The sequence below is a fragment of the Xiphophorus couchianus genome, chromosome 19 (assembly GCF_001444195.1).
Source record: "Xiphophorus couchianus chromosome 19, X_couchianus-1.0, whole genome shotgun sequence".
Taxonomy (NCBI): Eukaryota; Metazoa; Chordata; class Actinopteri; order Cyprinodontiformes; family Poeciliidae; genus Xiphophorus; species Xiphophorus couchianus.
The window spans coordinates 19397949-19414689 of NC_040246.1; the positions used below are offsets into that span (position 1 = coordinate 19397949).

The 16741-nt window shown below is 39.6% G+C and overlaps 1 protein-coding gene across 2 annotated transcripts in view; it reads right to left on the minus strand.

Moving 5' to 3' along the window:
- Nucleotides 1–4003: 4003 nt before the first annotated feature.
- Nucleotides 4004–16741, minus strand: part of bahd1 (bromo adjacent homology domain containing 1) — a 34552-nt gene continuing 21814 nt past the window's right edge. For both annotated transcript variants that reach the window (XM_028000707.1, XM_028000708.1), the window contains exons 2-7: nucleotides 11708–13292; nucleotides 7336–7736; nucleotides 5985–6144; nucleotides 5826–5905; nucleotides 5564–5655; nucleotides 4004–4930 (exon numbers count right to left, since the gene is read on the minus strand). In XM_028000707.1, coding sequence (XP_027856508.1) covers nucleotides 4738–4930; nucleotides 5564–5655; nucleotides 5826–5905; nucleotides 5985–6144; nucleotides 7336–7736; nucleotides 11708–13211 — 2430 coding nt within the window. In that variant the 5' untranslated portion in view covers nucleotides 13212–13292 and the 3' untranslated portion in view covers nucleotides 4004–4737. The remainder of the gene's footprint in view (nucleotides 4931–5563; nucleotides 5656–5825; nucleotides 5906–5984; nucleotides 6145–7335; nucleotides 7737–11707; nucleotides 13293–16741) is intronic.

Here is a 16741-nt window from a genome sequence, read left to right on the forward strand (position 1 = left end):
GTCTCCCATCCTGCTTTCAGGACTTCATAGAGAGTCCCGTTGGTCTCCGAGCTGACCTCCAGGGCTTTGTAGCGAGTCCAGTCGGTCTCCCGGCTGACTTCCAGGGCTTCCTATTAGTCCGGTCGGTCTCTTGGGCTGCCTCCAGGGCTTCGTATAGAGTCCTGTTAGTCTCTGGGCTGACTTCCGGGGATTTGTAGTGAGTCTTGTCCGTCTCCCAGCCTGCCTCCAGGCCTTTGCAACGAGTCTTGTTGGTCTCCGGGCTGACTTCCAGGGATTTGTAATGAGTCGTGTCGGTCCCCTGGCCTGCCTCCAGGGCTTCATAGCGAGTCTCGTTGGTCCCCGGGTTGACTTAAAGGGTTTCATAGCGAGTCCCGTTGGTGTCTGTGCTGACTTGCAGGGCTTAGTATTGAGTCCTGTCGGTCTCCCGGCCTGCCTCCAGGGCTTCGTAGTGAGTCCCGTTGGTCCCCGGGCTGACCTCCAGGGCTTTGTTGCGGGTCCCATTGGCCACTTGGTTCCTGCTCTGCCGCCGGCAGGTACTTGCTCCGCTGTTCCCTATTGTATCTTATTTCAAGTGTTGAGTTTCTTTAAACCTCTGTCCGATAGCGCCCTCATGTGGACAACATTGATTACTGCAGCTGAAGACAACCACACTAAGAAAAAAAAGATGAGATACAATGTTTGACCTCATATATTATTTATTACAATATCTTCTATCTAATGTTACAGAAGTTCATTTGAATCCATACAAATAATCTGTGGTGTGATTAATATTTCCAAGATATTTCCATGCAAAGAATACAAAGGAAGATCCACACAAGGACTAACATTCAGGTATTTCTACACCTGGGAATGAGTCAAACTCTCGTCTATTTATTTGGTGCAAACATTTCTTTGATTCAAGATCAGACCACCGTCTTTCAACAACCAAAGAAGGCATTTAGGAAACTACTCAGACGACATGTCCTTCTCCTCAGTAAACTCCTGGAATAGGAACAGTTAATGGAAACAGGCACAGAGAGCCAAGTAAGACAGAAAATCTCTCATAATTCCTTATTACAGATTATCTGAGAGTCCGCTTTGTGTCGTTTTGTGGAGTTAATCTTTTTAAAAATATGAATAATGGATGAAAAAAAGGTAAAAACAGAAGTTTAGCAGCAACTTAAAGGTGAAATATGGATTCTAAACACCACCTTATTTCCCCTTCAGGTCGTTACTATGGCAACACACGCTTACAATTTCACATGAGAAGATCAAACTTATAGAGACCACCTCAGTTTTCAGTATAAATAACTTCAGATTCAGAAGAAAACTAATGTGCTTTTATGTAGAGAGAAGAAGCCGAGAGCTACCTGCTGCAGGTAAGATACTGACCTGTCATGCTCTCTCAACAGAACCCTACTTCCAAAAATCTGAAGAATCCCTTTAAATTGGCGTCTGATTAAATAAATGAATAAACATGAGTGTTGATAGGAGGAAGGGTCTTAGAAAAATGTTGATTAAATGCAGTGAAACCATATAATACCATCAGATTTACACAAGAAGCTGAATAAATTGTTAAATTAACTTTTTGTTCAATAATTTTCTGAGATGCATCTTTGTTAATATTTTAGATTAATAGTGCAGCGTGCCGTTTTGCAGTGTCGTCAAAATTTAACAAAGTCCTTATTTTATATCTAAATCATAAATGCTCTTAAAGGACCGGTTGTGACAGATTATATTGATACAAAACCCATTAACAAACGGCTAAAATTTTAATAAATAGCTTTAAGTACTTCTTGAAATTAAATATTCTTTTACATCTTTTCACTTTGATCAGTCCATTCAGGATTTTCGGATTGTTTTTGTTATTATTTGTAACTAAAAATCACACATTTCACAATATTTGCGCTTATGAGTGATGTTAAAAGTGACTTTTTGTTACTCAGAGCAATAATCTTTCACTATAACTTGACATCAAGTAAAGCTGAGTGCCATAAAAATAAGAAATACTGCCATCTAGAGGTGAGAGTTAGCATCAATCACACTAAATGATTTTAAACATTTTTGTGGAGAATTTGCTATTAACTCGTTTACGTTTTCGCTGACTGCCTATTTATTAGCAACACCTGAAATACACGCATCTTCAAAAACTTTCTGTTGAGACTCGTTTTCACTCTAAATCATGTTTTTCCATCAGTTATAGTCAAGTTAGTAAAAATGTGCTTGCTTTGGTCTAGATTCCAGTGCAAATATTTTCGGACAGTAGAAATAAGACAAAACTAACTTACAAGTAACTTTTTAGCAAGATATAGGAGCTTGTCTTCAGTCAATCATTTATTAATATAGGGGAAAAATACTAGTTCAAATGGTAGAATATTCCACTGTGGCGTTACCTAGCAACCCCAGCCAAGCCCTACCTGTTACCTAGCGACCCAGTTCCAGTTCCGCTGGTAGATTATTTTACTAATAACAAGAGTAAATGTTGTGTTATACGTGAGATAATCTGCCAGTGGAACTAGTGCTTTTTCATCTATATTTAGGAATTATTTACTTAAAACCTGCTGCTACATCTTGCTGAAAAGTTACTTGTAAATTAGTTTACTTGAAATTAGACAAAACTAAGATATTTACACTACAAACTAGACCAAAATACCCAGATGAAGATGAGCTCATCTTCCTCAGCGAAAGGCTGGGAATAAGGCAGTGGGCTGAAGGGCACAGGAAAATAATAAGGAGGGTTTAAAATCATCGTAGCATTCAGGTGAAGAGGAAAAACGTTTCATCTGAGATGCCTAAAGGAGAATAAAACCAAAGTACATTTTGGTCCTGCAGGTTTATCTTCTGACTTTAACATTTCGACAAAAAAATCCTTAGAGGCTCATTTTGCAACTCAAACAATGAAAGCCGTATTATCTAAAAGTCTACAAGAAGTTAGATTTTTGCAGCACAGAAATAAATACATGTCTTAAATTTGTCTTCATCACAAATCTAAATGCAACAGAGAATATATCAGCTAACTGAACCCTTTGAAGAGGCAGAAATGGCCGAACGATAATCGGCTTTAAGTAAAATACCTCATTGTGGATATGACAGAAAAACTTTCCCAGTTCATCTTTTGTTGCATTTCTACTTTATATTTGCTGTTGAAAACTCAGGTGGGTTCAGGTTACATCCACACCAACAGCTTCCTAATAAACTGAATTTCTCTCATTTTCAGGCGAAATTAATTAATTGTTACTTAGTACAAAAAAAAGAAAAGAAATATCCAAAAACCAATTAGAAGACTTTGTTGAAACTTTTTAAAAGTAAACTCTTAAATCTGTTGAGTGATGATGTTAGTTGAAGTTAATGTTCTTCTGTGCTTGACCGGGTCACTTTGCATCCATTCGTGTTCAGACTTTGTGCTGCTGTCCAAACTAAATAAATACAAAATTTTCAACTTATTTGTGTAGATTGGAGGCGCAAAGTACCATAAAAACATGAGATTGCAACATTATTCTTAAATTATGTTGCATCCAAGCAGTTGTTTTTGCTTGATTTGTTGTGTAGTTAATGTTAATAGATAAATAAATCAAACTTATGCTGTAAATATTGATATATTTAAGTAAAATTAAAAATGTTTAGTCTACCTGATTGTATTTTAAACAGTCTTCTATAAAAACAGCTATATAGCCTTCTCTGTTTATTTCCAGCTGACCTCAACTTTTTTATGTAAATATGTAAATAATAAGAGCTTGGTTTTATATATTTTATATACTCAAACTGGAACTTTATAGAAAAAATTTTATATTTAATTTTTCTTAAATGTTTACACATTTTACATATGCAAAAGTTTATGTATATAAAAGGCTAATAAAATTAAATAAATTGGAGGATAATAAGTCCATCTATGTGCGATCGAGTGTCACTCATCAATCAATCAATTAATTGAAAAATCTGTTTGATTAATTAGAAAAGAAAATGAAGCTTATTGATATTTTTTATATTGGTGGGAACTATTAGAGGGGAGACTAGAGATGTGGAGTTGTGTATAAAGTTTTGTTGACGCTTGATCAATTTATTTTGTGCCGTTATTCTCTGTTGTGACTGGAAGTCTTTTTCATTGGTTTTTTCTCACTAAATTTACATCAGGAGGTTCTAATATGCTCCATATGTGCTAAAACAGCAGAAGGCGGATTTATTTTAATGAAACTGTTCTTGTGGATGCGTCCCGATCTGAAAACAACAACTTTACTGACGTCCAACTACAGCAGCAAGTTTTAACTCTGCAAGTTGACTGCTAGCTGTTTAAAGCCAAATAATTAGCAATAACTCAAAGCAGATTTTTAAGACAAACCAGTTAAATTCACTCTTGGATTCTGTGATATTTAGCATGTTCAAATCAGAAAGAAATCATATGAGATGTGATAAAAATGATCAGAACTATTTGATAACCGTCAGGCAGACGGCTACAAAACTCACATGAAACATCAGCTGCAGATCTGTCAAAGGTCACATTTCTAAGAGCTACAGCAGCGTTTTTTTTTTTTTTTTTACAGCAGAGTAACTTCCATGTTCTTCAGACAGCTGCTATATCACTACAGGCCGTTCACACCGCCATATAACTCTGATGCATCACGCCAGATGACTGCCGAGCAAAATGCATGGTGTTCAAACATAAACAGTTCAAAGCTATTTAAATTCCCCGTAAGTAGCTGATTAAAACTCATGGAGGATGACAGTAAGGTCACACGATCCGGTCCTGTGCAGAGCCGCGTACTACTGCAGGTTCTTCAGGAGGCGTCCGTAGCGGAAGTCGTAGACGTGTCGACAGAACAGAACCAGCTCTGGGTCGACGTCATCGGGCACACAGTGGTGGGTGGGCATGGCGTTGCTAAGAACGGGCGGCACAACGAGGGAGGCGGCGCTGTCACGGACGCCCTCCTTGCGGCGCTTTACCAAGGCACAAAATCTGCACACAACAAACACGGGAAGGTTTCAGTGCACTGCAAAAACACAAAATGTTACGTATTTTTGTCCAGTTTCTACTTAGTTTAGAAATTAACTAGAAAGTAAGTTTAGTTCCTACTTTAAAAACTAATTTCTAGTTTCTAAATTCGTTTCTAGAATGAAACTTGGTAGGAAATTGTTTCTAGTTAGTGTAAAAGTTAACTAGAAAGTTAGTTTTGTTTCTAGTTTAAAACTGAAACAAGTTTCTAGTTTAAAAGCAAAACTAGTTTCTAAACTAGAAACTAGTCTGGAAACTAATTTCTAGAAACTAGTTTGGAAACTTTTTTATCCACAGTTTCTGTTTTTTATTTTGTGGCAAAACTTTAAACTGTTGCCGCGCAAATTACTCGGCAGGCTGTTGCTAGGTAACCACCAGTTACTCTCCATGTTGTTGCTAGGTAACCAAAGAATGAGTGAGTTAGTTGATTCCACAAACTTTTCTTAACTGGCTGTGAAAGGTTGAGGCTGAAACCTTTCCTCTTCCTAAATCTCCTATATTGTTATTGATTTATTGTCCAGAAAATTTTATTTTTTAATCAGCAGAATGTCTGAAATAGAAAAAATATACTAAAACACACAAAGATGACCTTCTTACCGACAATACTGTGCCAATGTTAGGACATAGCATTTGTCTTCAATACAGGCCACACTGTTGACATCTTGGTGACGGGATGCAAAGATCTCATTCTGCAGAGAGACACCCAGTTAGCACAAAGAAGGAAAGTCCAGCTTTTCCTTTTAGTTGCCACATTCTGCATGTTTCTTGACTGCCAGAGTGTCTTCTTCTGTCATGCAGTCATGCTCATCTTAGCTACTAGGTTTTATTTACTGTAACTGTAAACATGGCAGCCGTTTACCTCACAATGCAAGGCGGGGTTGTGCCCTCCCTGCGTGTGTTCTGGACGATAATACCAAAACAAACTCATCATCAGCTCTCCTGAGGAAACACAGGCGTCCATACTGGTCAGTTCTCCCTCATCAGTTCAGCTTCCTTCACCTGTGTGATCGTGACGTACCTGACTCTGGCTCCTCCCACAGCGCAGACACCTTGGCCACGTAAGGCAGAGACTTCTTTCTGGGCCCAGACTTCAGCAGAACAGTGTCTCTGACGCGAATCTCGTCGCTGTCCCTGCGGATTCCCTCAAAGCATTTCCTCAACACCGGAGCCTCCTCTCCCTGAAAACATGCAGAAAATACCCATGAACAAAAACACAGTGAGAACTTAGAGACAAGCTGCTGGTGATCCATCAAGTGTTTGGGAAATTTATCTTTTAAAGGAACATTCGGATAAACACTCGGTTTATTTAAAGAGGAACTATTTACATTTTGCACATTTTTGTACTTTTATTTGGATCTCAACTGCTTCTCAAAATAGCCCAAGCACTTAGAAAAACCCATCCAGCCATTTTATGGCAATAAAATAATGTTTTTTGGTGCCATTTCAAAAACCTTCTGATTTTTAAGTCACATTCCACAGGCGCTGCATCGTTACCAAGCAACCCAAGAAACCCAGGCCTATTACCTAGCAACCCAACTGGGATCCCAGCATGTTTGTTCAGCTGGTTTTACTGATGCATATGCTGTACAATGGCTGATGGAAAAGACAAAGTATTTTGTTGCTGACTTACTATCCTTAAACCACTTGATTCATTCTTGCTGGTTAAGCAGCAGGTTCCACTTCTGCTTTTCAAAGACGTGCAGTTGTATAATTGCGCATCTGTTTGCAGTCGTTTTCACATGCGAGTGTAAACGTTGAGTTTCGGGGCGGGGTCAGCTGAGCTTGTTTTGATTTAAAGTGACAGAGACTCTAAATCAGCTCAAAACAGGCAGAATTGACTAAACTCTCACTATCTAAGAATAATTAATCCAAAAAAAAAAATTAATGAACATGTTTGTATAGCATGTAAACTTATCCTATATTGTTCAAGGAAGTATAAAAGGTAACCTTTAAAACAATCATGACAAATATTTTGATTGAAAATACCCAGACAAAAATAAAATAATCTCCTCATTCCTTCTTTAAAATATAAGACAGTCCTCTAATCAGAAAGAACTAGAACTTTTTCATAATATTAAAAAAGTATTTACTTAACACAAGCTTGTAAATCTGGCTGAAAACTTACTTATAAGTCAATTTTGTCTTATTTCAAGCATCCTAAGATATTTGCAAGAGAAACTAAACCAAAAATACGTGGTAAGATTTTGTGTTTTTGCAGTGTTCAGGCTAATTTGTGAGTGGACACAAAACTGATCCGATTTATTTTACCAACATTTTTCCTCCAATTCGAAGAAAGAAAGCGAATTTGAATGTAATAGAGAATGTTTGAAAGATGCTAAAAGACTTTTGGCATGACTGTCTCTACTTACAACAACAAAAACCTCCTTCTCAAAGGGCTGGCCCAGCGACCTCCAGCCGTTGGTGGATTTTTGCCGGCTGTTCTTCGGCTGCTTGGGAACCGTTTGCCCTCCAACCGAGGCGGCGCTGAGCCTCTGGTTCTTGTCCCGGTTCAGAGGCGGGACGGCCAGGCCGCCGCGGGCTCCGGACCTCGAACCGCTTCTGGGCGGCCTGGCACTCTGCGGACACTCCTTCGCCACCTGCAGCGGCGGCTGTGGTCGGCTGGGGTTGGAGGGTGGCGTCTGGACGTGGGCCACGGATTGGCCGGCTGGAGGCACAGTGGGAACGGGGCAGCCAGTCAGAACTCTGGGGCTGGGACACATGGGGATGAAGGACGGGCCGTGGTGATCACCGAGACTCGGCGAGTATTCTTCTGCAGGGAGGAGCAGGAAAGGTGAAACGATTAATCGTTGGCAGAATACCCAAAAATGGTACTCAACTAACAGTAGCACTACTTCAACATATTTTTACTCAAAAGTAAAATGTAGCCATCCAAGAAATTACTTGAGTAAAAAAGTATTTGGTAAAAAGTCTATTCAAGTACTCATATTTAAACATTTCATAATCAGATTAACCAAAATATAAAGTTAAGTTGAATTTATTTTAAGGGCGAAAATGACAATAATTCAAATGAAAACAAAATCAGGCAAACGAAAATGTTTCCAAATTAGTTTCTTTCAATATTAAACTTATGAAATTTAACAAAAACTGCAGGTCTGTGTCTGGTGAATTTTTGGTTAAGATATGTTTATTTTTCATTCAGTGGATAGAAAAATTCAGAAATTTTACTCAAGTAAGAGTAGAAATACTTTATTATAAAATTACTCAAGTAAAAGTAAAAAGTACAGCATAGTAAAAATACTCATAAAAGTTTGTTTTTTTTCCAAAAAATGAGCTGTTCAAGAAATTTCTCAAGTAAAAGTGACAAAGTGTTTGGTAAAAGGTCTACTCAAGTACTGTGTAACTGTTCAAAACAATCAATTAATATTTAAAAATTACATTATCATTGTAAAGTTATGTGGAAATTTTGGTATTTTAAAGATCAAATTGAAAATAATTCATATCAATAATTATAAAACAACAAAATCAGGCAAAAGAATCAGTGAATTGAATTGTGTCTGGTGATTTTTTGTTTGTTTTTCCATTCAGTGGGTCGAGAATCCAGAAATTTTACTCAAGTATGAATAGAAATACTTCATAATAAAATGACTGTAGTAAAAGACAAAAGCACAGCATAATAAACATACTCATAAAAGTGTATTTTTTCCAAAAAATTATTCAAGTAAATGTAGTTACTGCTACTCCGTTTCAGATCAGTCGATATTGATAATTATTGATTAGGTGTTGAAATATCTGAAATACTGCCAGACTGGTGTTGTGACCTTTCCTGTTTGAGCCACAGTTTTCACTCCACACCGGTTGTTTTTATTATTACTATTATTATTAATATTATTTTTAAACAGCTATGAGACACAATGGTGGAACTCTGAAACTCCAGCTGTGCAAGTTACTCAACATGTCGTTGCTAGGTAACCATAGAATGAGTGAGTTGCTAGGTAACCAAAGAAAGAGCGAGTTGGCCGATTCCACCAACTTTGCTTAGCTAGTGGTGAGAGGCTAATTCTTTTCCTACATCCCCCAGAATGCCGTGCGGTTCTGGATCGAGGTTCAGTAAAATTATTGGACATTCTAGCAGACATATTGATCACGTCTGTATCGCTTTATATATCATTATTGTTTTATTGCCCAGCCCTAATTAATCATGATGAATGAATTTTTTAAATAATCTTCAACTAATTTAGTAATCGATTAATCGTTAACTGGAGTATGTAGACTCAAAAAAGGGCCATTTGCTGTAAAACAACGGTAATTAAGCCAAAACTGTACAACTCCTGACATTTTCCATTTATTAATAGACAAATAATTATGTTCTACCCAGAAGAAGAGTTGGTTTTTCAGAATAAAATTTTCAACCTTTGCATTCATACAAAGAATTAAAACAAAAAGCTTTTTATTCATGTAAAGAGTCCAGAGGTGCCACTAAACTGACAGGAAAGTTAAAGAAACATCTTCCAGAAAAGTTAGAATAAGAGGCGGTAAAGTGACACCGCAGCGTGGGCGGACCTCCAGCTATTTCCACAGCAGACATGTCAGAATATGAAAAGAAAAGGAATTACTAATGACATTTAAATAATATCTCATTTTCTATTTCTGTGCCCCAGTGTGACAGTAAGCCAACAGCCTCGACAGCGTGAAAATCTGCTGCGTAAAACTCAGGCATCATTACCTTTATTATTGCTCACACCTGTTCTTTCCAGTGTCTAAGCGTCTCATGAGAACAGGGCCAGAGATTTCCACTGAGATTAAAGCCGGGCCCTGCGGTAGACGACAGCGCGAGCGTTCACACACCGAGCCGCACAAAGTGACAAACGACTTCAGAGTTCAGAGGAAATAAGCCTGGTTTTTTTTGGTTTGCTTTTTTTTGAATGGATTTCACGTTCAGGTGCTTTAAAAACACACAAACGTTCACCTAAACATCCACCGTTTCTGTTCTGACTAATTTCTCGACTTGAGCTCATTCAGTCGGTTTCGGTTCAGTCTGCAGCCGCATGTATTCAATCCGAGACAAAAGAGGTCCTGCCCTGTTTCTGATTTTTTATGTTTTTGTTTTTTCTCTCTCTCTCACCAACTTCCCAGTTGACTGACATCCTATAATGGGTCAGATAAAGCTGCTATTCTTAGCGCACTGCACCGCTTTGGCTACCCAAACAGGAAATGCATTCAAAGTAACCTTGCAATTAAAACATGCAACATAAAAACACAATCCAACTGCGATGGGAGTGTTTTCTAAATGACTACTGCTTGCTTTTAAGAGCTTTTAAAGCACTTACACTGACTGTATCGCCTGATTTTTTATCAATTATAAATAACCAGTGAGATTTAAGTTGTCAAATGTGGAATAACTGCACCGAATTAAAGAGATAAATACCCACAAAAACATCATGATATGAGCGGCAGCACCTTTCTACCTCAGAGATGAGTTCAGTTTCACAAATTTTCATTTGCCACCATGAGTCATAATGTCCAACCACAACCAAGGTGCTTAAACAACTTTGTTAAAAGAATATTTCAGAGGCAGATAAGGGAATAAGGAGTTTAATTTGTATTTGTAAAAATGTAATTAGTTTATCCACTCCTAACAATCTGTGGTAAACATAATTTGTCTTAAATGCAAATTATTAGAAAAATCTTTTTCTGCAAGTGTAAAACAATAAAACATGAGGAATGTGCGGAAAAGGAATCAAATTATAACTAACTAATTTTTTTAAAATGTGGAAGACTTCTCTAGTTATAAACATAAAATACATGAAAATGAATCATAAGAAATACTGTAAATAATACTGTAAAGTAAAAGTGTATCTTTTTAGTAGGTGTAGATGGATAAATGGTTTTCTTGTAATTGTAAATAGTTTTTCTACTATTTCTACCAAAACTTTCTCCAGCTGAACAGAAACAAAACTGAAGTTATTATCTTTGGACCTAAAGAGGAACGATCTAGAGTCAATGCACAGCTTCAGTTATTACAACTAAAACCAAACTATCAGGCCCGAAACCTAGGAGTAGTGATGGACTCTGACCTGAACCTCCAGAGCCACATTAAGACAGTTACAAAGTCGGCCTTCTATCACCTGAAGAACATTTCCAGGATTAAAGGACTAATGACTCAGAAAGATCTAGAGAAACTCATCCATGGGTTTATCTTCAGTCGCTTTGATTAATGCAACAGTGTCTTCACAGGTCTGCCTAAAATGTCAGGCAGCTGCAGCCGATCCAGAAAGCTGCTGCTGGTGTTCTGACTAAAACCAGGAAGACAGAAAACATCACCCCAGTCCCTACTCTGGCTCCCTGGAGCTCAGAAAATAGACTTTAAAATACTTTTGTTAGTTTATAAATCACTGAATGGCTTAAAGATCTGCTTTTGTCATAGCAACCTTCCACACCTCTCAGGTCTTCTGGTTCTGGTTCTGCTCTGCATCCCCAGAACCAGAACCAAACATGGAGAAGCAGCATTCAGCTTCTATCTGGAACAAACTTCCAGAAAACTGCAAAACATTGAGTTCCTTTAAATCCAGACCAAAAACCCTCCTGTTCAGAGTTGCTTTTGAAACATAATCAATGAAACGGCAAAATGTAATGTTTACATTTTTAACTGTTTCTATGACTTTGTATTTTGTGTTTTTATGATGTAAAGCACCTTGAACTGCCTTGTTGTTGAAATGTGCTGTACAAATAAAATGTTATCGATTTTGATAGCGCATTATTGACATTCTGACGTCTGCCTACCTCTTTTGATGCCTTGGTTGCATTTGGCGCAGTCTTTGGGGGTGTAAGGGCACCCCCCTCTGGTGATGGCAGGAATTACACTGGGATAGGAGTAGCCATTGATTCTGCAGGGCTCTCCGTAACACGCCTCCACTGAAGTGCAGCAGTAAACCGGGTGTCTGATCCCTGAGGGTTGTGGACCGGCGCTGGGGTGCAGTTTCGGCCTCTTGCTGCTCCTTGGGCATAAAGCCAGGGGCGGCATCGGCGATGGCGGGCTGTCCGGATGGGTGAAGTGGACGTAGTAGCCCGGAAAGCAAGTGTACGTGTGCGGGCTGATGGTAATGGCGGCGGGGTGGGCGACAGAATGGGGCGACTGGAGGTGGTGGTGGTGGTGATGATGGTGATGGTGGTGGTGGTGGTGGTGGAACACGTCGGACATTGAGCCGTCCTCCGGCTCCTTAAAGGTCTTGTCCTCCAGGAAGAGGGCCAGTCTGTGACAGTACTCCACGCATCTCTCTTGGGAGCAGCAAAAGCAGGAAGTGGCTTCTGCCTCCATCTGCTCCTCTTTGATTGTTTTTAACGGGAATCCTAGCGACGAGCCGCGCTGGAAGCCGTGCCCCGCTGTGGTGCCCGGCTGACACTGACCACAGCAGTAGCTCATTTTGGACTGAGCCGGGAACTCTGCATCCGGTTTTCTGTGCTTCACTGGCTCGTTTGATTTGGCGTGCGGTTTTCTCGTTTTGGTCTGCGTTGGTCCTCCACAGACAGGGTCAACGTTTGAGCTGCCCTGATTGGACTCTGTCTTCTTCTGCCGTTTGGTTTTGTACTGGGAACCGGTGAGTTTGAGCAGCGTGGCGGCGGTGAGGCCTGCCTGACGTCGCGGCGTCGGTGCTAGCAAAGTCAGCCAGTCGATGCTCTCCGCCTGATCCTTCTGTTTTTTGGCTCTTTTCCCTCCTGCAGAAATATTTTTGGCTTTTGGATCCCCGTCTGCGTCTTCGCCTGAAGGCTGTGATTTCTTTGTGAGGTCGGCCATCATCGAGCCGTCTCTGTAGAGCAGCAAACTGTTGACGGCCTCGGCGTTCAGGGAGGCCATTCTCCGCCTGCGAGGCTCAACAACCGGGGAAGCTAGCATGAGTAAGGCGTCCTCTTGGTTGGTTTTTGGTTCTGGAGTTTGCTGATTGGCGGTGGAAACTGACATAAGTCCAGATTTGGTCGATCTTGAAACAGAGAGCTCTTTCTTTTTGTCTTTGACGCCCTTTTGCAGATTATATTTTGTATTCTTTTCTTTGTTGACTCGTTTCTCATCCAGACGGGTCAGCAGAACGCAACAGGAGAAGGACTTTCCTTTACCGAATCCTCCAGTCGTCTTCCCGTGATAAAAACCTCTTGGGTCCTTCTTTCGTTTTTTAATAATCTCATTCTTTCCCACATTTCCCTTCTGTTTGAGTTCCCCTTTCTTCTTGCAAGCATTCTTCTTCTGCAGTTTCCCGCGCTGCAACGGCTGGCTCTGTTGCGCTTTCACCATGGTCTCAGCATCAGTGAGCAGATGTGCCGAAATCTCGTCATCCAAAGGTTGTGCAGCAGATGGCGTCAGGTCGGCATTAATCTGTGGAGAGACACAGCACACGTGTAACTGAGAGCAATCAGTCACATGCAGTGAGCTTTTCCAGTTAGAGTAGAACATTAAATTACCAAAATATCACCAGAATTATAAAACCATGTAAAATAGAAAAGTTAGCACAACTGGCTTCTTCCAGGAGTCAGTAGTGTGTGATTTAGTCTCAGGATAAATGCAGCGGTCATGTGAAAACCCCGGAGGATTTTTTTTAGAGATTAATAGAGAGGAAAAAGCAGAGATGTTAACTGTGGAGGAGCTACAGAGAGGCACCGCTCAGATGGGAAAATCTGAGGACAGAGTTTAGTTTTACACTTCATATTGAATGGATGGATTAAAAAAGAGGACAAATGGATGGATGGATGGATTAATAAAAAAGAATGGATGGATGGTTAGATGAAAAAATTGGACAAATCAGATGATGATAAATAAAGGATCAATGATTTAAAAAAGAGGACGGAGGGATAATGGACGAATAAATGGATGGATAAATGATTACCCAAAAGAGGACAAATGGATGGATGGATGGATGGATGTTTCAGAAAGTGGGATTAGAGATAAAATCTGGAAAGACAAATAGTTTCCATGTTTTTTTTTCTACCCTTATTCATATGCAGAAAAAATCTTAAATCAAATTCCAGATTTTTCCAGAAAATGAAATGATCGTTAATCTGAATCATCCTGATGTTCCTGCAGTTCAAATTAAAAATATTTAGCATCTCAGTGTTTAATGAAAAGCGCAGGGTTTAATATTCACACATGAACATATTGAATCAGATTCTGTTCATCACAGATTTGTGGATCTTTTATCTTGAATTCAGCAGATTTCTAGATGATTTTCTGCCATGTTGGAACTTGAGCAGCAAATCTGCACCATTGGAAGCAAAAACAAGCCAGAAGCTCATTTCTACAAAAACTGGTGGCAGAAACGCTCGTCAGCGCAGCGGCCTCCTCGGTTTCCATGTCAACAAGCTGCTGTGGCACATCAAACCGTCTCTGGCAACTCCAGAGCTCCACCAAGCTCTTGATGCAATTCACTCATCTATCTGAGATCACAAAGGAACCCAACGCACCGACCCGAAGGCCTTCGCAGCTCCTGATGTTTCAGCTGATGCTGACCTTTATGTGTGGCAGCAGCAGGAGGAGACGAATTGCTCTTCCTGCCGTGGAGCAACACAATTATCCTGCTTGACCTCCAAGAAGTCAGTCAACATGCTTTTCTTTTAATATGAAGAGGCTCTTTAGCTGGGAAAGCACAGAGATTTCACAATAATGCCTTGAGTCAAGATGGAGAAACCTTAAAGGTGATCTGTTGTGGTTCCTTGAACGGGTTCTGATCGGTCTATGGGAGAAACAGAACTTCAGTTCTCAAAGCTATAGGCACTTCATTATGCCCGTAGTTGTACGGAAGATGATTACTGCCACTGGTAAAAAGGAATTTGGATTTTTTTCTTAGAGAAAAAAAATAAATCAGAAAAAAGATGATTATTAAAAGTCAGAATTCTTATAGAAACAATTTCTGATAAAAAAAAAATTCTGATAAAAAAAAAGTCTAAATTCGGGAAAAAAAGAGTTCTGAGAAAAAAGTCAGAATCCTTAAAGTAAGACTTCTGACAAAAACATAATTCTTAGAAGAAAAAGTCAAAATTCTGAGAAAGAAAATGAAAATTCTGAGAAAATAAGTAAAAATTCGGAGACAAAAATAATTCTTAGAATAACGTCAGAATTTTAGAAAAAGTCTAAACTCTTAGAAAGAATTCTAAAGAAATTAAAGCTGTTTTTCCTAATCCTCTTTCTTTAATCTGATCTCATTCGGCATGAGTTGTTTTAGGGCAGGGGTCTCAAACTCCAGTCCTCGAGGGCCGCAGTCCTGCTGTTTTTAGATGAGCCACAGGTAGAAAACGCTGGAATGAAATGACTTAATGACCTCCTCCTTGTGTAGATCAGTTCTCCAGAGCCTTAATGACCTAATTATTCTGTTCCGGTGGTGCAGCAGAGGCACATCTAAAAGTTGCAGGACTGCGGCCCTCGAGGACTGGTGTTTGAGACCCCTGTTTTAGGGTCTCTTGTCACTTTAAATCCAAATAGGCTGCTTTGCACATAAAAACGTACATCTTAGAAAAGCAGAGGTGGAGCCTTCTGCACAACCAACAAGAATGCAGCAGTTTGTTTCCGGGTTGCAAGTCAACAACAAAACACCTATCTTTTCCAGCGGTGCATACAGCGGTAAACCAGCTGACCAAACTTGCTGGAGCTCTACTTGGGTTGCTAGGTAACGGGATTGAGCTCAGCTGAGGTTGCTAGGTAACAGTTTAATGCCCATGGAATGTGACTTAGCAGTTTGGAGATTTTTGATACAGCTCATTTTCCAGACACCAAAAAACATTAACTTATTGCTGAAAAACGTCTAGGTGTTTCTTTTAAGCAGTTGGACTGTTTATATAAGCAGCTGAGACCCAAACAGAAGTACAAAAACGTGCAAAACGTTAACTTTGTATAAGTTTCTGTTGTCGTCATTGACTTTTTCTGCTTCATCACTTCAACATTTACCTTCAGCACTTAAGCCTTTCCATATTTGCAGCCGAGCACGCCCCATAAAAATGGATAATGTCAGGTTATTGCTGAAAACCTGTTGCTGTGACGCATAAAAACACATCTGACAGCCGACGAGCGGATTGAAGTGTCATACCACTTCATTTACTGACCAACTGAGCAGCAAATTGCTGTATTTTTATGATGACAGCTCGCAGTCGGGCGACACTAAATGAAGGGTTTGAAAACCAAAAACGAGCGTTGGCTTTGCCCTGAGTGTTTTTAAGATTACAGGACAGACAGCAGATATTTTCTCTCCATCACAGTGGAAAATGCTCAGACTTTCTCAAGACGCTTGAAAGCAACGGCCTGTTTCAATAAACATTATTCCCGATCACACAGAGGCACGCATGTAAACGAACGCAACCCCGTTTTAACTGCCTGTGGTGGACATTTCCAAACAATCTCACTGGCCCGTCTTCAGCCCTGACTGCCGAATAACTCGGTGAACCATGAAACACAATCTATGAGGGCGAAATTTAATTTCCACATAATAAGCACACAGAAGGAGCCTCGCATTGAGTTTCTGTCTGAGGATATCAAATCAAGTTGCTCCATTTGAATAGGACAAGCGTGCAGCTGAAGGACAGGAGCTCAGGGAGAGACTCAGCAGAAACAGCAACTACAGATTTTTAATTTTTACAAATTCCACGTTCACATGTTGGGATATTTGCTTTTGTTTTATTCGTATAAAAGAAAATATATTGCACAACAGTAAAACCTGCAGCTTTTTGCACTCAACCACACTTCATAACATTAACCATTAGTGGTGTGGTTAATTAATTAGCCTGTCAAAATTAGCAATAAGTCAATTATTTGCATGATAAATTAAAAAGAGCTCAAGAATG